The sequence below is a fragment of the Procambarus clarkii genome, chromosome 56, assembly GCF_040958095.1.
Source record: "Procambarus clarkii isolate CNS0578487 chromosome 56, FALCON_Pclarkii_2.0, whole genome shotgun sequence".
Lineage (NCBI taxonomy): Eukaryota > Metazoa > Arthropoda > Malacostraca > Decapoda > Cambaridae > Procambarus > Procambarus clarkii.
The window spans coordinates 23,099,500-23,122,534 of record NC_091205.1 but is presented as its reverse complement, the minus strand read 5'-3'; the positions used below and the strand labels follow the sequence as shown (position 1 = coordinate 23,122,534).

The 23,035-nt window shown below is 41.6% G+C and overlaps 2 protein-coding genes across 2 annotated transcripts in view; both read left to right on the top strand.

Annotated features, from left to right (window-relative positions):
* LOC123770736 (uncharacterized) overlaps positions 1 to 23,035 on the top strand; it is a 758,174-nt gene that overhangs the window by 32,664 nt on the left and 702,475 nt on the right.
* The window catches only part of LOC123752941 (involucrin-like), a 49,516-nt gene continuing 29,913 nt past the window's right edge, over positions 3,433 to 23,035 (top strand). Inside the window, exon 1 of the mRNA XM_069306094.1 lies at positions 3,433 to 5,040. Coding sequence (XP_069162195.1) covers positions 3,433 to 5,040 — 1,608 coding nt within the window. The remainder of the gene's footprint in view (positions 5,041 to 23,035) is intronic.

Genomic DNA, 23,035 nt, shown 5'->3' with positions numbered 1-23,035 from the left:
TAGAGCTTTAAATACCTTTGCTTCCGAACCGTTCGACTGGGTTGTTAAATTATTGTAAACGTTGGTGAAACATTATATAAATGATTTTGGGTGAATACAGGAATGAGCTGTCTCGTATGGGGCAGGCTTTCTGTAATTACCTTTACTGTTACTATTATTATTACTCGTATTCTGAAATAGGTCAGCGGGTCGTCCCTGGGGCTTACATTTGCCTCATATTTACACATATGTTCCGTCTTTTCTCCTGTTGAGCATTTCTTTATTTATTCTCTGAATACCTTTCAGAATAATATTTGACATAGTGTCATCTTCTGTTCTTAAGGGTGGGTATGGTCCAGTTCCCAAAGCCTTTCCTGGTAGCTTAATCCTATCAGCTCTGGCTTGAGTCTTGCTCCATACATCAGGGATTATGAATTATCTTGCTTTTACCGAACCACTTACGAAACCTGTACAGTCTGCTCATTACCACCACCACCACTGCCAACACCTCAACCACCACCACTACTGCCACCACCACCACCACCACTGCCACCACCTCAACCACCACCACTACTGCCACCACTACCACCACTACTGCCACCACCACCACCACCACTGCCACCACCTCAACCACCACCACTACTGCCACCACCACCACCACTACTGCCACCACCACCACCACCACTGCCACCACCACCACATCCACTGCTACCACTCTTTTCACCTCTTGAGCAGAGGTGAAAGACCTTTTACCTCTTTTCACTCTTAGGTCACTGTCTCTTATCCGAGTTGCTCCATCGATCAGTTTAGCACTTCTTAATCATGGTTTTTTTAAGCTTTGTGGGTGTGTATGTATGTTTATGTGTGTGTACTCACCTATTTGTGCTTGCGAGGGTTGAGCTCTGGCTCTTTGGTCCCGCCTCTCAACTGTCAATCAACTGGTGGGATTGACATCACACACTCAACTGTGTGTGTGTGTGTGTGTGTGTGTGTGTGTGTGTGTGTGTGTGTGTGTGTGTGTGTGCGTGTGTGTGTGTGCGTGTGTGTGTGTGTGTGTGTGTGTGTGTGTGTGTGTGTGTGTGTGTGTGTGCGTGTGTGTGTGTGTGTGTGTGTGTGTGTGTGTGTGTGTGTGTGTGCGTGTGTGTGTGCGTGTGTGTGTGACCGTCATCAACGTCATGGAGTTACAAGAACCTTCATCAACACAATTATTCTCTTCCGCGGCATTTAAGTACATTAAAATCACATTAGCATTTACATTAACATGGGCTTTTCTCCAGCTCTGAAACAACTAAACTATTAGAAACCTTGTTGTCCCAAGGTCACAGTTGAATATTTCATCTGCTGGTCTAGACGTATAGTATCGTGGTGTCTGAGCAATAACACATTCCCTTTGTAATTATCATACTTTTTAATATTTGGAAGTTCATATATATATATATATATATATATATATATATATATATATATATATATATATATATATATATATATATATAATATGTTTATAGTGAATAGTTTGGTTATTTGGGTATTTATAGTGGGGTTGTTCTATTCTTATGCGGATTGCTTCAAAAATTTATGTAATCTTGGATTTTGTCTATTATACATGTATTTTTATTCAACATTTCTCTTGTTAGGGTGATGTTATGGGTTTGTCTCGCGTGATTTTTAGGGGCACCTGATTGAAGATGTCAGGTAAAACGCCTCGTCAGCTTGGTCGACGTCATACCTTTGTACTTAGACTGAAGGCTACATTCATCCTTCGTGGGGGCAGGTGTACATATATGTACCACGTTCGACTGCTGTAAAGGGTTCTCCGTCGGCTTCGGGCTGTTTTTAATGAGGAGGTCGGTGGCCTTCTTTGTTTTATAATATATGATTAGATCTATGTTTTGGTTAAGAGTTGTGCTTTTTACTCCTTGACGGACCATTTCTTTCATTATGCTTTCTTCTTTTTTTAAATTTACTATGCATGGTTGATTTGTAATATTAATTTATTGTAGGTGTTGTGGTTTCTGTTCTTGGTTCACGATTGGACCACCGGTCAAAGTGTCGTCTTATATATATATATATATATATATATATATATATATATATATATATATATATATATATATATATATATATATATATATATATATATATATATATATATATATATATATATATATATCGATAAATAGGATGGCTTGGTGTTGCTGAAAGATTTGTTGATAAAAATCAACAAGTTTGTAAGCTAAAGAGGGATATGAGACCATGTATAATATGTCTGCATCGCTCCAGTGATGTGTAATTATAATTAGTTAATATTGTTAATGGCGATCATTATTACTAAGACGAACGCGCTATTAAAATGCATGATATTTATGTAATATTTTAGAAAGCAAGTTTGATTAATCTCTATAAAAGTTTTGATTAATATTGTAAAGAAAAAAACACATTTTTTCTTGGACTCAAAGTGTCCATATTAAATTCCAGTTTTTCGGCTTTGTTTTACACTCTTTATTCATATAACAGTTTCCCAAATGTAATTAAATTTATGTATATATATATATATATATATATATATATATATATATATATATATATATATATATATATATATATATATATATGTATGTATGCACACAAAATGATTTCTAGGCGCAGTTGCTGAATAAGCCGAAATCCCATAATATTATCACTTTATTGAGCCGATAACGCTAATACGCGGCAATCAGCTCGAAATTGCCCGAAAATCTCTCTTTTGAATAATTTACTCTTTTATTTGAGGCACTGAATAGGCCGAGCTTACCAGGGGACCAGTATAGTATCAGGGGACCATCAGGAGATCACCTATGCCGACTATCACTCAAGATGATAACTCTTCTGTTATCTTATCTCATATATGTTATCCCTGGAAACACAAACCGTAACTGTCTCTATTTTCCGCTTGTTACAACTTGTAATTAAGTTGCTATATCTTGGCTTAACGTGTTTATGACGTATTAGAACGTTGTTATAACTTGCTATATTGTTTGTTATAACTGGTTAGAAGGTGTTAAAACTTGTTCGAACGTTGTACCAACGTCGTAGTTTCGGTGTGTGTTTGGCGGGATCTTATCAGCATATCTCTTGTTATATTGTGTATGTGAATATTTTCAGTGCTTTACAAATTGCCTACCGGAATTGTTTTAGTGATATGTGTGTGTTTTTTAATTTACAGCGATGTAGACCGTTCATGTATGCATGTTTCCCTATTTTTTATGTATTAAAAAAACGAAGAATGTTGACAAATGTGAGAAATATTGAAATGTCGATAAATATTGGTTCATTCGGCATCGTCACGCAAAATCTATTACCAAGAAACTTTTAGTTTTTCTTGTATACTTTAGCAAACTCATTTGTGAATATTTGGACTTCAGATTTATAGTAATAACCCAAAAAAATTGAAGAAACGTAAAAAGAATTTAAATGTTTTCTGCTACGCCGAGAGGTGGAGAGAAGGCTCTGAGGAAGCACAGTGAGGGAGAGGAGGCTCTGAGGAAGCACAGTGATGGAGAGGAGGCACTGAGGAAGCACAGTGATGGAGAGGAGGCTCTGAGGAAGCACAGTGATGGAGAGGAGGCTCTGAGGAAGCACAGTGATGGAGAGGAGGCTCTGAGGAAGCACAGTGATGGCGAGGAGGCTCTGAGGAAGCACAGTGATGGAGAGGAGGCTCTGAGGAAGCACAGTGATGGAGAGGAGGCTCTGAGGAAGTATAGTGATGGAGAGGAGGCTCTGAGGAAGTATAGTGATGGAGAGGAGGCTCTGAGGAAGCACAATGAGGGAGAGGAGGCTCTGAGGAAGCACAGTGAGGGAGAGGAGGCTCTGAGGAAGCACAGTGATGGAGAGGAGGCTCTGAGGAAGTATAGTGATGGAGAGGAGGCTCTGAGGAAGTATAGTGATGGAGAGGAGGCTCTGAGGAAGCACAGTGATGGAGAGGAGGCTCTGAGGAAGCACAGTGATGGAGAGGAGGCTCTGAGGAAGCACAGTGATGGAGAGGAGGCTCTGAGAAAGTATAGTGATGGAGAGGAGGCTCTGAGGAAGTATAGTGATGGAGAGGAGGCTCTGAGGAAGCACAGTGATGGAGAGGAGGCTCTGAGGAACCACAGTGATGGAGAGGAGGCTCTGAGGAAGCACAGTGATGGAGAGGAGGCTCTGAGGAAGCACAGTGAGGGTGAGGAGGCTCTGAGGAAGCACAGTGATGGAGAGGAGGCTCTGAGGAAGTATAGTGATGGAGAGGAGGCTCTGAGGAAGTATAGTGATGGAGAGGAGGCTCTGAGGAAGCACAGTGAGGGAGAGGAGGCTCTGAGGAAGCACAGTGAGGGAGAGGAGGCTCTGAGGAAGCACAGTGAGGGAGAGAAGGCTCTGAGGAACCACAGTGATGGAGAGGAGGCTCTGAGGAAGCACAGTGATGGAGAGGAGGCTCTGAGGAAGCACAGTGATGGAGAGGAGGCTCTGAGGAAGTATAGTGATGGAGAGGAGGCTCTGAGGAAGTATAGTGATGGAGAGGAGGCTCTGAGGAAGCACAGTGAGGGAGAGGAGGCTCTGAGGAAGCACAGTGATGGAGAGGAGGCTCTGAGGAAGCACAGTGAGGGAGAGGAGGCTCTGAGGAAGCACAGTGAGGGAGAGGAGGCTCTGAGGAAGCACAGTGAGGGAGAGGAGGCTCTGAGGAAGCACAGTGATGGAGAGGAGGCTCTGAGGAAGCACAGTGAGGGAGAGGAGGCTCTGAGGAAGCACAGTGAGGGAGAGGAGGCTCTGAGGAAGCACAGTGAGGGAGAGGAGGCTCTGAGGAACCACAGTGATGGAGAGGAGGCTCTGAGGAACCACAGTGATGGAGAGGAGGCTCTGAGGAACCACAGTGATGGAGAGGAGGCTCTGAGGAACCACAGTGATGGAGAGGAGGCTCTGAGGAACCACAGTGATGGAGAGGAGGCTCTGAGGAAGCATAGAGGTGGTGAGAGGAGAGAATCTGAAATCAATTTTAAAAATCCAAAACTGAACAAGCCAAAAAAAAGAAGGGAATTTAAAACAGAATGGGTACAAGAGACAACAGTACCAAAGGAAGAGATCCTCCAAGCTCTCTCTCTCTCTCTCTCTCTCTCTCTCTCTCTCTCTCTCTCTCTCTCTCTCTCTCTCTCTCTCTCTCTCTCTCTCTCTCTCTCTCTCTCTCTCTAAAGGATATTACTCTTTCTCTGTCTTATTTCGTGCACACACACACACACACACACACACACACACACACACACACACACACACACACACACACACACACACACACACACACACACACACTTATGCATCAACAAAGGTTGATGCATAAGCTGGAGAAACAGGCAGGAGTAACTGGTAGGGCGCTCCAGTGGATAAGGGAGTACTTAAACAATAGGAAGCAGAGAGTTACAGTGAGGGGTGAGACCTCAGACTGGCGTGAAGTCACCAGTGGAGTCCCACAGGGCTCTGTACTTGGACCTATCCTGTTTCTGATATACGTAAATGATCTCCCAGAGGATATAAACTCATTCCTCTCAATGTTTGCTGACGACGCCAAAATTATGAGAAGGATTAAGACAGAGGAGGACAGCTTGAGGCTTCAAGAAGACCTGGACAAGCTGCAGGAATGGTCGAACAAATGGCTGTTAGAGTTTAATCCAAGCAAATGTAATGTAATGAAGATAGGGGTAGGAAGCAGGAGACCAGATACAAGGTATCACTTGGGAGATGAAATACTTCAAGAGTCCGAGAGAGAGAAAGACCTAGGGGTTGATATCACGCCAGACCTGTCCCCTGAAGCTCATATCAAGAGGATAACAGCAGCAGCATATGCCAGGTTGGCTAACATAAGAACGGCCTTTAGAAACTTGTGTAAGGAAGCTTTCAGAATATTATATACCACATATGTCAGACCAATCCTGGAGTATGCGGCACCAGCATGGAGTCCATATCTAGTCAAGCATAAGACTAAATTGGAAAAGGTTCAAAGGTTTGCCACCAGACTAGTACCCGAGCTGAGAGGTATGAGCTACAAGGAGAGAATACGGGAATTAAACCTCACTTCGTTGGAAGACAGAAGAGTTAGGGGGGACATGATCACCACATTCAAGATCCTCAAGGGAATCGACAGGGTTGATAAAGACAGGCTGTTTAACACAAGGGGCACACGCACTAGGGGACACAGGTGGAAACTGAGTACCCAAATGAGCCACAGAGATATTAGAAAGAACTTTTTTAGTGTCAGAGTGGTTGACAAATGGAAAGCATTAGGAAGTGATGTGGTGGAGGCTGACTCCATACACAGTTTCAAGTGTAGATATGATAGAGCCCAATAGGCTCAGGAACATGTACACATGTTGATTGACAGTTGAGAGGCGGGACCAAAGAGCCAGAGCTCAACCCCCGCAAGCACAACTAGGTGAACTAGGTGAGTACACACACACACACACACACACACACACACACACACACACACACACACACACACACACACACACACACACACACACGCTACTCTTACGTTGTCTCTTGCCTCGTCAGTGACCACTGGTGGACACTCACTATGGACCAAGTTGGGGCATTCCATCTGTGTTTATTAGGGCTAGAAGACGTGTTGGTCTGGGTCTTCGCCTCTTCAGCAAGGGGGAAGAGGGCTATCAGTGGCCCTCGGAGAAGAGATCTCATAAGAGGTGTTGATGGTGGGGGAGAACCTCCTGGTGGCTCATGTGGCTTGGGAGGAAGGGGGGAGTAGAGGTCATGAAAGAGTCTCGAGGAAGAGGTTACTGGACCTCAGGAACGGGGGGGTTTGGAGCCCCACAGGGAGGAGGGTTTCGTGGGAGAGGGTTAAGAAAGCCTCTGTTGTCGGGGAGAAGGAAGGGGGACTCTTAAAACCTCAGGTGAGAGGGGGGGGATATGTCATGAGGGATAGGTATTAGGGTTATAAGGAAGGATGGGAGTTGGACAAAATCAAGTTTTGATTTTGTCATGAATACATCAAACGTGACAAGTACTGGAAGGAAGGTGGTAGAGGAGCAGAATAGGATATGAGTGGGGGAGATTATGCCAAGAGGGATTGTTTGTATTAAGGGAATAGATGGTAAGGCAATAATGGAGAGAGAGAGAAGCCTGGAGAAGTAAGAAGGGAGGTGTAGAGACGCCTGGTGATTATACGAGGATGACATTCAAGAGGCAGGAGCCACGAGATTACAACCTCAAGAAGCACACACTGGTAACGACTCAAGGCGGGCAGAAGCTCTGGAAGGGTAAGCTAACATTAATAAGAGACGCCCCGAGACATTAAAATAATAATTGTCTTTGCAGGGTGAAGGAACATAAAGAAGACGCCTAAACCGCACTTGTGAAAATAAAGGAAGTGTCGATGTTTCGGTCCGTCCTGGACCATTATCAAGCCTTGATAATGTCACAATGTCACTCATTAATTTCAGTTGTACGGGATGTGTCATAGGGCCAGGAGCTGGGAGGGTGCCACCTGAGGGTCAGTTGCTGGGAGAGGGCCAGGAGCTGGGAGGGTGCCACCTGAGGGTCGGGAGCTGGGTGGGTGCCACCTGAGGGCCAGTTGATGGGAGAGGGCCAGGAGGTGGAAAGGTGCCACCTGAGGGCCAGGAGGTGGAAAGGTGCCACCTGAGGGCCAGGAGGTGGAAAGGTGCCACCTGAGGGTCAAAAGGGGAGGAGAAGGAGGCACTACCTGAAGCTCTCCAAAAATAATCCAGCCTGAGCCAAACAGCTGCAGGGGATGACGTCTGGCCGCCAGGGAGGGGATTATCCTGGATCTCATATCCATAAAGGATTACTCGGGAAATGTGTTCAAGTTTAAATCCTCTTCTATTTTGCCACATAAGCTTAAGAACATTATTTAGTAGCCTAGGGCGTGAGAATCCTAGAAGGTATTAGTATTTGCGGAGGAGGGGTGTGTGAGGTGGTGGGAGGAGATGGGAGGATGGGAGGGGGTGGGTGGTTCAAATATCTAGATCGTCTTATAGCAATTTTGTTTTCATATGTATTGATTTTCCATCCTATTTTTGTATCTGCAAATTTGCAATGTTGCTGTTCAACCCTGTGCTAAATCGGTTTTACATGTGGTAAAAAGAGTTTCAAAAACAGATCTTAGGTGCATTTACAACGGTTTCCCCACTCGAACTGAACTCCATCTTTGCTAACTCTGATTTCTCTGTAATAACCAATTGCTAATCCAAGTTAGTATAACCCCTCCCCTAATGCCATACGCCTCAAACTTTTTAACGATTCTCACGTGAGTTACAGTGTTAATGGTTTTGCTAAAGTCCAGGTATAAAATGTCGTAATCCTTACCTCTTCCAAGTCTTTCCTGTATCGTAACTTATCCAATTCATATCCATTATTTCGGTTACATTTTGAGTTTATATATTTAACACCTTATTAATATATTTGTTGTACCCTTTTATCTATTTTTACACTTCGTTGTCACCCTTAATTCTTCGCTTTTATTGAAAAAGTAAAATGTGCCTTTTAGCCTCTCATATAAAATGATTCTAATGCCTGAGACTGACTTTGTCATCCTTCTCTAAACTCGTTCAAGTGAATCTATGTCTGTTCTCTAGTATGGTGAACAAAAATAAAAATACATAATCTAAATGGGGCCTAACAAGAGCAAGATAAAACTTCTGGAAATAAATCCCTCTTTACTATTTGGCTTAAACCGAACTTTAATGCATTGCTTTTTTGGCTTTAGATTCATACTAATAATGACTCTCAGATCATTTTTGCATTCAGACTTCGTAATGTAAACACTATCAGGCTGATATCTGATAACTTATCCATTTTGTTCAGCATTACACTGCATCTGCCAATATTTTATTCATTTAAAAAGCCTTTTTAGATCATTTTGAGGCTTTTGAATTATTTCCTACTTTATTTTTGTGCCCAGAGGGCGGCCTGGCGCCCTCTGGGCCTGGGGATTCGGTCAGCTGCAGGAATAATATCAGGTTATTCTTATTTAAAATATCACTCATTTCTTTGTTATTATCAGTTACCTGACCTGTCTGTTTTGAATGGTCCAGTCTTGTCCCTATTCTTTATTGATTTATCTGGAAAAAATGTAGGATTTGTCTTTACCTTCCCTGCTTTTAGGTAATTTAGGTATTATGATAAATATCATAATGTATTTAAAACAAATCATATTTCTTTTTTAAGAGTTCTTAATAGTTTGAGCAATTGCTGTTCAAGTTAGACTTTGGAATTCTTAATTCGCTTGCATATAGTTTTATTTTTATCCGATAAGATTCTTTAGTCCCATAGTTATTCATTTTGGGTCACTAATTCGACCTAATCAATTTATATGTTATTCTACATGTCCTGTGCTGAATTATAATATGAATGTACATTGCAATCCAGTTTCATGTCACCCACTCCTGGTGTGACGTTACGTCCCTAAGACAGGCCACTTGCCAAGTTCAGAGCCACCCAATCTATCCCTCACAAGAAACTCTTAGTCCCTTAAATCAACTTTTCGAAAATGTTGCTCCTTGATATTCCTTCATATTTCGACGTAAATTATTGTCTCCATGTTTGTTAACAGAGATATAATAAATTAGAATGGTATTATCCTGTGCTGACTCTTGAGACATGTTGTTTAAGGAAACAATTATAAATAATTCTATCAAGTATTTTGCCTCAGAATCCCATGTTTTGTTAATCCAATTTATTTAGAATCCCATGTTTTGTTAATCCAATTTATTTTACTATAAATTCACCTATCACACGAACATTACTAGACCTAGATATTCTAGATACTTCTTATATCTGCTTTCCTTCCATTTTCTTTAAAATTTTTCCCTATATATAACTGCTATTAATAGGTTATCATTATTGTCATTTAATGCTATCGAAAATTAGTTTCTCTGTGGTTCACTTTTGATCCATTCTCTTAACACTACATTTTAAATTTTCCCTTGACATATATTTCCACTCCTCGTAATGGTCCAATCCGTTCATCATTATGAAATAATTTGTACCTCTTAATTTTGTATTCAGCTAATTCATGCATTCATTCAGCTCCATTTTCTACATTCATCCACGTTTTTGTTAGGGCAATAATATCTAATGTTTCTGTTCACACAAGTGCACCTAAATCATATATTATGTTTCTGATAATGCTGTTATTTGTGTAGTTCTCCTTAAGAGTGTAAAGTACACCTTAAGGGTGACAGAAGGGAGAGGGCTGGTGGAAGGGACAGTGCTGGCGTCTCGAGTTAGGTTTGTGGAGGGGAGAGAGAGAAAGAGAAAAGGAAAAGAGATATTGGAGAAGGGTGATAACAATTTATTTAATGTATGAGAGAAAAGGGGTGAAACAAGGAAGAGGTTGTTGTTGTTGTTAAAGATTCGCTACCTGGAACAAAGTTCCAAGTAGCACGGGCTATGGTGAGCCCGAAGTGCCTTAAGGAAGAGGTGGTTGTGAGGCCACATGCCTTGAGTAGTGAGGAAGATATGAAAGAGAAGAGAGAGAGGAGGACGAGTGATGGGACTCAAGAGGAGTGAGTAAAGACACTTTACCTCCTTGAAGATGGGGAGGAGCAGACTGGGAGAAAGGAGAAGAGCTACTAAAATTCGTTAGTGCAGACGGGAAAGGGAAAACTAATAAGAAACTAATAAAAATGCAGAGGTGTAGGGGAAAGAGAGAGAGAGAGAGAGAGAGCGGTTGGGAATCAGAGAGCGAGAGACAGAAAGGTAGGAGGGAGGGAGGAAATAGATACCGGATAAACCAGAAATAGAAAGAGGAAAGAAATGTTTGCAAGAGCGACGGTTAAATGAATATTGAGGGATGCTGACACCGAGGAGGAGAGATGGATGCTGGTAACTCCTGTGGAACACACACACCGCCACACTCTCCAAAACTCCTTTGACGAGACATACCTCCAAAACTATCTCGGGATGAGCACATAGTGCTTTTTAGAGCAACTTGTCATCCAAGAATGATAGTATCTATAGCTACTATGGACAGTAGAACAAAATATGGACTATTGCTCCTAATTTAGTTAACGTTTTGTACTATTATTTTTTTTTTAGAGAGCCCAAGAAAGCAGGTACCAACCAAACCTAATTTGTCCTATACCTGGTGTAGTGAAAATATATATTAAATTAGGCCTAAAATTAGGTATGTTAGGCCTTGCATTGCATATTTAGGACTAAAACATGTTAGACATGTTAGGTTTATGATCTGTTTCACTTTTAGTTATGCCTATTAAATGCAAATAGGACAGAACGTGAACTATTTATCGGTACAATAATTCATATTGTGTTGATCACCGTAGCTAGAGGGGAGGTCAGGAGGGGTCGACACATCACTCCAGGAAGCTAAGCACAATAAAATAATTCGGTGATTCATGGATCCCCGCTTTAAGATAGTGGAAGTTGTGGTACAAATTATTTATCACTTATTGTGTTTTCTGTTTCCATGGCAACAGCTCCGAAAACAGCATTATTATCATAAAAATGAGCTGTACGTTCTTATGTTTAGCTTCAGAAGTGATATTAGTATCAACCTGCTGGGCAAGAATGGCGTTATCTTGAGGTGATTTCGGGGCTTAGCGTCCCCGCGGCCCGGTCCTCGACCAGGCCACCTATTTGTCACACACCCTCAGGAAGCAGGCCGTAGCAGCTGTCTATCTCCCAGGTACCTATTTAATGCTAGGTAAACAGGTGCAACAGGGTTAAAGAAACTCTGCCCATTTGTTTCCGTCTCCACCGGGGATCAAACTCGGAACCTCAGGTTTACGAATCCCGGGCGCTGTCCACTCAGCTGTCAGGGCCCCTGTAATACATGTATTAAATTAAGTATACGTCATGCAACATAAGCACGAATACGGCAGTACACCGAGCCGTTTTGTGAGGCTGTCTTGTAACCGAGAAATAACATGTAGTTTTCTGCAGGAAGTCCTTTCTGGATTAGGATGGATAAGTGTATATGTCTCGAGATGACCTGGCTTTGTTGACCTGACCACACCCTAAATTGACCTGACCAATTTAGGTCTTGTAACCCAAATTGACCTGACCAATTTAGGTCTTGTAACCTAAATTGAAACTCCATCTGAGCCTTACCTCTTCTGTACCTTTTCAGCTTGGCGCTTCCTGGTAATTACCTTGCTTTACCGTGGATATTCCTGCAGCAGTGTGTTGTGTTTGGTCCGTATCAATACTGAGGGTAACTCTTATACTAACAGGTTTTCCTGGGAATCCCGAAGTGACAATCCTTGTAAGACGATCTTACTGTTAATGTGATGATGCTTACGATATCTGATCCAGATAATTGTTCGAGAAATGGTATCGATTTAGTGAAGTATTTCCTTAAACTTTCACTGAAATTTAGTTGGATTTGTCAGTATTGTTTACGACAACCTATTAATATGTATTCTTTGTTAGTATACTAAGCTTGATAAGCTTGTCAGAATAAAATGTGAATATTATCAGCAAAAATCTTACCCTTGGAATGGACAAATGTTATCAAGCACATCATTTCTGCTGATCTCTCAACAATAAGATATTTTGTTATCATCTCCTTAATGTCTTTAATTGGGTTCTTCACATGTTTCTTCTCCGCATTAAGACTTTAAAACACACTAACGACAATCATATATTTAATATCCAAGATAGTATATCTTGGTATAGATAGTATATATATATATATATATATATATATATATATATATATATATATATATATATATATATATATATATATATATATATATATATGTATATATATATATATACGAGTCAAAGGAGTGTGGGGTGAGGTAAACGGGTGATCAAACATGAGGTAAGGGAGATAGGGCCAATTAACATTGGCAAAGGGAGGTGGTAGGGTCAGTCGAACAGGGGGATGAAATGTGGAATGAGGGTAAAATGAGGGCAAGGGGAGGGAGGGAGGTAATGAAAAGGGGAAAGAGATGAAAAAGGGGAGGCAGAGGAAAGGAGAGGGGTGGGGGAAAGAGGAAGATGAGGGGAAAACGGAGGTGAAATGTGGAGTCTTTGATAAATGAGACGGCACACCTGTCTTCCTGGTGCTCCGTCTTGACGGGTGAGTCCCGCGAGGCTAGCTGATCACGGTGAGTGGCTGACGACGTAGCGTGGTCGGCCTGGACAGTTAAGCTTTGCTGGTAAACTGTCTTTCTCATTCAGCACACCGGACTACTACCCATATAATGGTTACGTACTAGATGTAAATCCATTTAGAATGTTAGTGTATATACATTAATTCCGTAAAATCATGCGATTTATGTAATTATTCGGCATATATATTCTGTATATAACATGTATATATAATATATATATTAATGGTTTACCATTAATGCCTCAAAAAATGTCTTAAATAATCATTACGGGTGACAAAATTGCAATTGTACTGGGAAAAATTGGTATAAACTGCTAATCCGTTGAGAGAACAGTAACTAAAACTTTTATTACCTCCAACAAGAAAACTTTTTTCCCCGTGCGTGACTTATTAAAGGAAGAAAAAGTTTATGCTAACTCTGATTTATTTGTTGGTGCTGAGTCCCACTCCCATGTTCTGATTATAACCCCCATTACCTTAATTATATGCATGATTTAGTGGCTTTTTCACTCACTCTCTCTCTCTCTCTCTCTCTCTCTCTCTCTCTCTCTCTCTCTCTCTCTCTCTCTCTCTCTCTCTCTCTCTCTCTCTCTCTCTCTCTCTCTCTCTCTCTCTCTCTCTCTCTCTCTCAGCATGACCAGAATTATCTCTGTGTCAGTAATCCTCACTTTTCTCCTGCCTCTCATCGCCTCACTTCCTTATTCTTCTCCATATTTTCTCAACTTATTGTCAACTCAATTTTTTTTCCTCATCCATATCTTTTTCCGTCTGATCTACCTTTCTTGTGCCCTTCTACTTCTCTTTTCCTTCCTTTTCTGCCTATGTTCCCTCATGTTTTTATCTCCCCTTTGCCTCCTCTTCCCACCCTATCATCTCCTCAGCCCGATTAACTTCCTCATTCACACAAAATACAACAATTATCTTATTGTAGGACATTGCCATCGAGAGAGAGAGAGAGAGAGAGAGAGAGAGAGAGAGAGAGAGAGAGAGAGAGAGAGAGAGAGAGAGAGAGAGAGAGAGAGAGAGAGAGAGAGAGGGAGAGAGAGAGAGAGAGAGAGAGAGAGAGAGAGAGAGAGAGAGAGAGTTTTGTTCTAATTATTTTCCTTCTGCTGCTTTTCTAACATTTAGGACATCTGATATGTTATCTAAAAAGTATAGCGTTTACAACAACTATTGGTCGAACGTTCTAAAATGTACTGTTGCACTAAAATGAATACCCGTTTTGTGCTTCTAATCGCATGGAGGGAACGGTAAGGTAGGGAACATCTGAACCTAACTTTTCCTAGGCCTGGAAATAGCACATATTTGTACTTAGTTTGTCTATGATATCTAATATTTGGCCAAGGATGGCTTATTTTTGGCCTAGTACCTGTTAGGTTGGGTTGTACTGTGTAATTCCTGTTCGGCCTTTTAGGATGCTCTTTGGAATGTACCAGTACTACAAAACGTTGTTCTGTTGGGGTTTCAACGGGTTTGGGATAGTGGGATAGTGTGTAGGTCTGGGATAATCGCTTGGGATAGTGTTTTAGGTAGGGCTTGCCCTTGTAAATTTCCTCCTCTCGCCCTTAATTCCCATTTGTTTTGTCTTCGTTCTTCGTCTTTCATTGTATTTTCTTTCTTCTTTTTCATGTAAAATTTCCACTAATGTTTTCATATTTTCATATTTCCAATTTCCACAGACGCAGGCTCAGGTGCATGTATGTCCTAGCCTCGTGGTAGCCATCCATCACTCCGTTGTATCGGGGAGAGGAGAACTTTACGTATTTGTGCATGTATTTTCCTGATAAATACACCCGTTATCTTTATGCTTAGAAACGGGAGTTTGGGGACTTTCGAGATATTTAACATGATATCAAGGAAGGCACACACACTAGATTAAACCCAACCACTTCTGCACAAATTTTACCATGATACAAGAGACCAGAAATTAAACCTTCCCGAGCAGAGCAGGCATTATAAAATTAATATTTTCCCAGAAAATAGTACTTGTGGAGCAGTCAGTCTACTGACACCATCGAAGCAAGGAAAGTGATACATTAGGGATCACTTAGAAAATCTCATTATAGATAATGGGTGTGGGAGCAGGGGGGGGGAGTGAAGGAGCCTTCACATGAAGCGATTTTCGTGTATACTCAATAACCTACTGGTTTGGAAGCAGTAGGTTGTTGAGTACTTTTAATACTAGTCTAAAAAGTGTCATAAATGTAAACTGTCAAATAAGTCAAATAAGAGCTAAGGAGAGTAGTAATAATATGAGACATACTGCTATTGAAACAAGGTTGTTGATTTATGGAACAAAATTACCCGATAAAATAATAGACGTTGGCTCGCGGGAGTGTTTCAAGCGTCGGTTAGACGTATATATGAATGAGGTTTGGGTGGATATAGATTAGAACACACGTGCAAACATGGGTGTTGTCTCAAGACACAAGCACAGTATTAGTCACAGGTGTCAGCACAAGTGTGGCCTTCTGTGGTTAATTGTGGTTGATTACCCTGTCCTACCAGATAGTTAGAAAAAGCTGTTTATCTCTCTCTCTCTCTCTCTCTCTCTCTCTCTCTCTCTCTCTCTCTCTCTCTCTCTCTCTCTCTCTCTCTCTCTCTCTCTCTCTCTCTCTCTCTCTCAATCTCTCTCTTTCTCTCTCTCTCTCTCTCTCTCTCTCTCTCTCTCTCTCTCTCTCTCTCTCTCTCTCTCTCTCTCTCTCTCTCTCTCTCTCTCTCTCTCTCTCTCTCTCTGAAATAGCACTCAATATCGTACCCAAAAATTAAAATTAAAAGTTACACCCAGCTAGAAAATTGTTCAGTATTTCATGCAGCTGAATCAGGCGGTACCTCCCTGCCAAGATTATTTTATTCCGTTAAAACAGTCACAACTCGGCCATTTATCTCCGTCGGCTGGGGAAAAAATGAGAGCGTCCACGGGAAAAGTGTGAGTGCATGGGAGACTGAAGCAATGAAGTCATGTGTTTCACCCTGATGAAGCAGACTGGTGGACGCTTTATCTGTTGGTTTGTCTGTGTCTGCTGCTCATGCTAAACTGGGTTTGTAACGTCGAACTCCAGCTCTTAGAATCCAACTTTCTTCCTGTCATTTATCTTAAGCCATGACTCTCTATTCTCTTGCTTTTCCTTCTACTTATTGTCATTTTGTTACTTCTCTTGCGTTTAAGAATAGTTTCCTCACATTTGTATGGTTCATACGTGTAAATTTCTATTATGCCATTGGTCATCATCAGCAGTTCAAAAATGGCTCCTTTTCGCTCGTTTGTATTATTTGTCCATTTCTAACTGTGTATCGAATTAGCATCGCCAACATCATCATCCAGTCCATTTCTTAACGACCCTTATACTGAAGAAGAGCTTCTGGTATCTCTGTAACTCATTTGTGTCTCCAATTTCCGTTATCTCCCTCTCTGTCCACTGTCCCTTCATCTGTCTACTTGGTAAAGTATATTTATACTTTTCTTTACCGTTATCATGTCTGCCTTTTTCTTTGTTTCCTTAAGTGTGTGGTGAGGTTCAGGTCCCTTCAGTTTTCTTCACGGAACAGTCGCCTTAGCACAGGAACCCACTTTGTTATATACCTTTGTTTATTTTCTAGTTTTGTTATGTGCTCCTCTGTATGGGTTCCATGCCGGGGCTGCATGCTCAAACGTGGGTTTCACATAGGTTATATATAAAGCTCGGAAGGCTCTTTCTTGAATGCTAACCATGCTTTAGTCATCACAGCATATGCTGCCAACATTGTTCTTTTGATGTGTGCTTCTTCGTGTCCCTCTCTCTCTCTTTCTCTCTCTTTCTCTCTCTCTCTCTCTCTCTCTCTCTCTCTCTCTTTCTCTCTCTCTCTCTCTCTCTCTCTCTCTCTCTCTCTCTCTCTCTCTCTCTCTCTCTCTCTCTCTCTCTCTCTCTCTCTCTCTCTCTCTCTCTCTCTCCCTCTCTCTCCCTCTCTCTCCCTCTCTCTCCCTCTCTCTCCCTCTCTCTCCCTCTCTCTCCCTCTCTCTCTCTCTCTCTCTCTCTCTCTCTCTCTCTCTCTCTCTCTCTCTCTCTCTCTCTCTCTCTCTCTCTCTCTCTCTCTCTCTCTCTCTCTCTCTCTCTCTCTGACTCCCTCGTATCACACGTCAATTATCTTCATTTACCTTTTTCCTGTTTGTAATTATCTCTAGTCCACGTCTGCCTCCTACTCAAGAGCAGATGAAGCCTTTCTGTGCGTTTTCTGGTGGAATGTAATGTGGCTTTGATAATTATAGACTCACATTGTTTATTAGTCTCTTAATGAGGAGGTTGAACTCGGAGACGAAGACGGTGTAGAGGGGAGGGAAAGACATCAAAGAAAGAAAGGGGTGAATGAATTATGGGAGGGAGAAGTAGGGAGATAAAAAGCGAAATAGAAAAGTTTGCATAAAAAAAAGTCATCCATTGTTTCAATATGTAGAAGAGAGAGAGAGAGAGAGAGAGAGAGAGAGAGAGAGAGAGAGAGAGAGAGAGAGAGAGAGAGAGAGAGAGAGAGAGAGAGAGAGAGAGAGAGAGAGAAATAGAAAAGTTTGCATAAAAAGCCATGCTTTGTTTCAATATGTAAAAGAGAGAGAGAGCGCGAAATAATTGATCAACAACGCAATGAAAAGTAAGGAATTGATAAGCTCAGCTAACATACGTGTTTTAAGATTATTTTCTTGAAATGATAGATGAGTTTCTCCATTCAGTGAGCGGATTCTCATTTCCTTAAGTAATGATGTGTGGATGGTAGGGATGGGAGGTGGGGGAGGGAGAGGGGGATGAAAGGAAGAGGCGGGGGAAAGTGGGTGAGATGAGGAGTGGTTTTATATATTATACAGTAGAATATGAATGGACGAGAGAGACAGTTACAGCCCCGCTCCTGTGCCAGTTTAGTCCACTACGGGCTCACCATAGCCCGTGCTACTTGCAACTTTTTGTTCTGAGTAGCTGAATCTGAAACAACGAATAGGCGAGACAGCAATACGGAGAATGAGGGGGAGTAGGGAGTAAAAGAGGAGGGATGGATTCGATAATAGCAGAAAGATGAATGTGGGAGAGGCAGAGAAGAAACAGAAAACGAGAAAAATGGAAAAAAGTGAGAACCATAGAATAAGGAATGAAAATATATGAATCTTAGCTCAACACAGTGAATGAAGGAAGAATTAAATGCATGAGGCTGTGAAGGAAAACACAAAATTAGAATGTGAAGGAAGGGGAAAAGGGATTCCAGAAACATCTTGATTAATAATAAACGCAGTAATCCGTCACTTATTTATCTTATCAGTCATTGTTTTGAATGGCTCAACGGTCATTGGTTTGAATGCCTCAACGGTCATTGTTTTGAACGGCTCAACGGCCATTGTTTTGAATGCCTCAACGGTCATTGTTTTGAACGGCTCAACGGCCATTGTTTTGAATGCCTCAACGGTCATTGTTTTGAACGGCTCAACGGCCATTGTTTTGAATGCCTCAACGGTCATTGTTTTCAATGCCTCAACGGTCATTATTTTGAATGCCTCAACGGTCTTTGTTTTGAATGCCTCAACGGTCATTGTTTTCAATGCCTCAACGGTCATTATTTTGAATGCCTCAACGGCCATTGTTTTGAATGCCTCAACGGTCATTGTTTTGAACGGCTCAACGGCCATTGTTTTGAATGCCTCAACGGTCATTGTTTTCAATGCCTCAACGGTCATTATTTTGAATGCCTCAACGGTCTTTGTTTTGAATGCCTCAACGGTCATTGTTTTGAATGGCTCAACGGTCATTGGTTTAAACGGCTCAACGGTCATTGTTTTGAATCTTTCAACGGTCATTGTTTTGAGTGGCTCAACGGTCATTGATTTGAACGGTTCAACGGTCATTGTTTTAAACAGCATCTCTGATGAACCCCACTACGAGTGAATCTGTATTTTTTCTTAAAAGATTTAATCTCTTAAGATGTTTTTCGAAACTCTTTCCCGTACATCCAAAAAGATAAAATCTTTGAGTGGAAATTTTCGCTTTAAAATGCATCAGAAATGTGAAGTGAAAATTGTTCCGGTCCAGCATAGGTGGAAACATTTGTCGAGTGCTTGTGGAAGTTCACTTTTGTATTGATTCACCTAAAGCTACATATTATTTTCTTTACTTCGGCATATATATATATATATATATATATATATATATATATATATATATATATATATATATATATATATATATATGTATATATATATATATATATATATATATATATATATATATATATGTATGTATATATATATATATGTATATATATATATATATCAACATATATATATATATATATATATATATATATATATATATATATATATATATATATACACATATATATATGTATATATATATATATATATGTATATATATATATATATATATATATATATATATATATATATATATATATATATATATATATATTTCCTTCAACATGTGAAGGAAATGGTGAACCCTGTTCTTGGCCCAGCTGCAGAAGCGCTCCTGACAGAAATCACAACGTTTGTCAACAACTGCCTCGCCGGGTTAATCCCTGATGAAATCAAACCATTCTTCTTTGGTGCATCCCTATGTGCCCTCAAAAAGAAGGGGGGAGGAATCAGACCCATTGCCGTTGGTAATACCCTTCGCCGCCTAGTTGCAAGGGCTGCTGTCAGAAGTATCCGAATGGAAGCAGCCACCATGCTGCAACCCAACCAGCTGGGGTTTGGAGTCCCCCAAGGCTGTGAAGCAGCGGCTCATGCTGCACGAGCCTACATTAGCTCTCTTACTGAAGACCAGGCAGTAGTAAAATTAGATTTTAAAAACGCTTTCAACTCGGTCAAAAGGGAAGCAATCCTCACTGCAGTCCAGGAACATTGCCCAAGCATTCTCCCGTTTGTGTCAGCAGGCTACAGCAAAGACTCAACCCTCCTGTTTGGCAAACATGAAGTCACCTCAGCAGAGGGAATTCAACAGGGTGACCCACTTGCACCGTTCCTCTTTTGCATAGCGGTTCGAGAAATTACAACCAGACTGTCCAGCGAGCTCAACATCTGGTTCCTGGATGATGGCACTCTGGCAGGCACACAAGATTCCCTGCTAGAAGACTTACAGCTGGTGAAGACACGGGGGGAGTCCATGGGTCTCGTTCTTAGCCCCTCCAAGTGCGAAATTATTGCATCTAGTGAAGTAATCATTAGAGCAGTGAAATCAGTTCTACCAGAAGCCTCAGTCGTTAAACCTACCGACAGCACACTACTCGGAGCACCTCTGGGCCACAATGCCATTGCTGCAGTCCTTGACGAAAAGTTTAGAGACCTAAAGAGGATGGAAGAGAGAATTGGGGACTTGGACTCCCATGATGCCCTCTACCTTCTCACAAAGTGCCTTACCCTGCCCAGGCTAACATACTTCTTAAGGTGTGCACCAACTTTTGGCAACCCACTTCTAAATCAATATGATGAGCTCCTCAGGTCAATATTCAGGAAGGCGCTCAACCTAGATTTAGATGACAGTCAGTGGGACCAAGCAACACTACCAGTGAGATTTGGAGGGATAGGCATACGAAAGGCAACTGAGGTAGCACTTCCAGCATTCTTATCCTCATGTACAGCAGCCAACGAATTGGTAGGGCAGATCCTACCAGAGCGTATGAGAGAGACAGCGGGAACTCATGATCAAACGTTCATCGAAGCAGCCAGACAATGGGACACCATTGCACACCCTCAACCCCGACCACAAGTCCCAAAAGACCACAAGCAGGCCCACTGGGATAGCCCCATAATGGAAAAGACTGTCACAGCAATGATTGACAACGCTGATGCTGAAAACAAAGCCCGCCTCCTAGCGGTAACAGCACCCCACGCCGGGGATTTTTTATTTGCTGTGCCCAATGCAGCCCTGGGAACTCGCCTCAGTCATGACGCTCTCCGCATTGGAGTTGCCCTTCGCCTTGCCGCCCCGATCCTCACCGAACATAGGTGCATCTGCGGAACTGCGATGGCAGACCAATATGGTCGTCATGGTCTGGTATGTCGTAAATCACAGGGTAAAATTGCAAGACATGAAGAAGTCAACGACATCATCAAGAGGAGCCTCGCCACAGCCCGCTGCCCGGCACAAAGAGAACCACACTTATCCAGACCTAACGACCCTCAGAAGCGCCCTGATGGGGTCACCTTGCTACCTTGGAAGGATGGTAAGCAAGTGGTATGGGACTACACGTGCGCTGCCACACTGGCCAGTACCTACCTCCACTACAGCACACGTGAAAGCGGTGGTGCTGCTTCTTTCAGGGAATCGCAGAAAATTATTAAATACAGAGGCCTAGCACACTGCTACAGCTTTGTTCCGATCGGCTCGGAGACCCTCGGTTCGTGGGGAAAATGTGCATTGAAGTTCCTGAAGGAATTGGGGGACAAATTGATCAGCGCTACAAAAGACCAGAGAGCAAAAAGTTTCTTGTTCTAGCGCCTCAGTGTTGCGATTCAGAGGGGAAATGCCTGTTGCGTCTTGGGCACTAGTCCAACTTCAGAGGAATTCGAAGAAGTGTTTGACTTGCAACAATGATCGAACCCGTCTGTGACATTCATCAATGTTTCCCATTGTTGTGTTCTTCAAGAGATCCATAACCTTTAAGCACCTTTTTGCATTATTATTTTTGTATCAACCCATGTATATCTTGTAACCATCAAATGCATAATAAAGCACAAAAAATATTCAAGGAAGGGGGTGGTAGGAGAAAAGCACACAGAAACTGTATTGGAGGGGATCTAAACATTCCCTGTAATGCGTTATGCGTGGTTTCCTCCGAGGCTATGGGTCCCCCTTCTTCCAGCTAGAGGTGGTACTCCCTTCCTATTATATATATATATATATATATATATATATATATATATATATATATATATATATTTTATTAAATATGACCGAAAAAGTAAGATTAATAATTCTAACACGAATTTTCTCAATCTTTCGTACATTATGCTTCACTGTTGGAGGTAAATCAAAAATCACTTCTCCAAAATTCATTTTTATTTCTAGTCTGACGCGACACGGGCGCGTTTCGTAAAACTTATTACATTTTCAAAGACTTCACAAATACACAACTGATTAGAACTTGCGTTTCCCTGATTTTATATCTACATTTGAGTGAGGTGGGAAGGGTGATGTGGCATTACATTTGAGTAAGGTGGGAAGGATGATGTGGCATTAGAGGATATTAATAGGGTATTAAAAGTATCAACACAAGACAGAACACGAAACAATGGATATTGAATAGAAGTGTTTGTAGAAAGCCTATTGGTCCATATTTCTTGATGCTTCTATATTGGAGCGGAGTCTTGAGGTGGGTAGAATATAGTTGTGCAATAATTGGCTGTTGATTGCTGGTGTTGACTTCTTGATGTGTAGTGCCTCGCAAACGTCGAGCCGCCTGCTATCGCTGTATCTATCGATGATTTCTGTGTTGTTTACTAGGATTTCTCTGGCGATGGTTTGGTTATGGGAAGAGATTATATGTTCCTTAATGGAGCCCTGTTGTTTATGCATCGTTAAACGCCTAGAAAGAGATGTTGTTGTCTTGCCTATATACTGGGTTTTTTGGAGCTTACAGTCCCCAAGTGGGCATTTGAAGGCATAGACGACGTTAGTCTCTTTTAAAGCGTTCTGTTTCGTGTCTGGAGAGTTTCTCATGAGTAGGCTGGCCGTTTTTCTGGTTTTATAGTAAATCGTCAGTTGTATCCTCTGATTTTTGTCTGTAGGGATAACGTTTCTATTAACAATATCTTTCAGGACCCTTTCCTCTGTTTTATGAGCTGTGGAAAAGAAGTTCCTGTAAAATAGTCTAATAGGGGGTATAGGTGTTGTGTTAGTTGTCTCTTCGGAGGTTGCATGGCTTTTCACTTTCCTTCTTATGATGTCTTCGATGAAACCAAAGGAG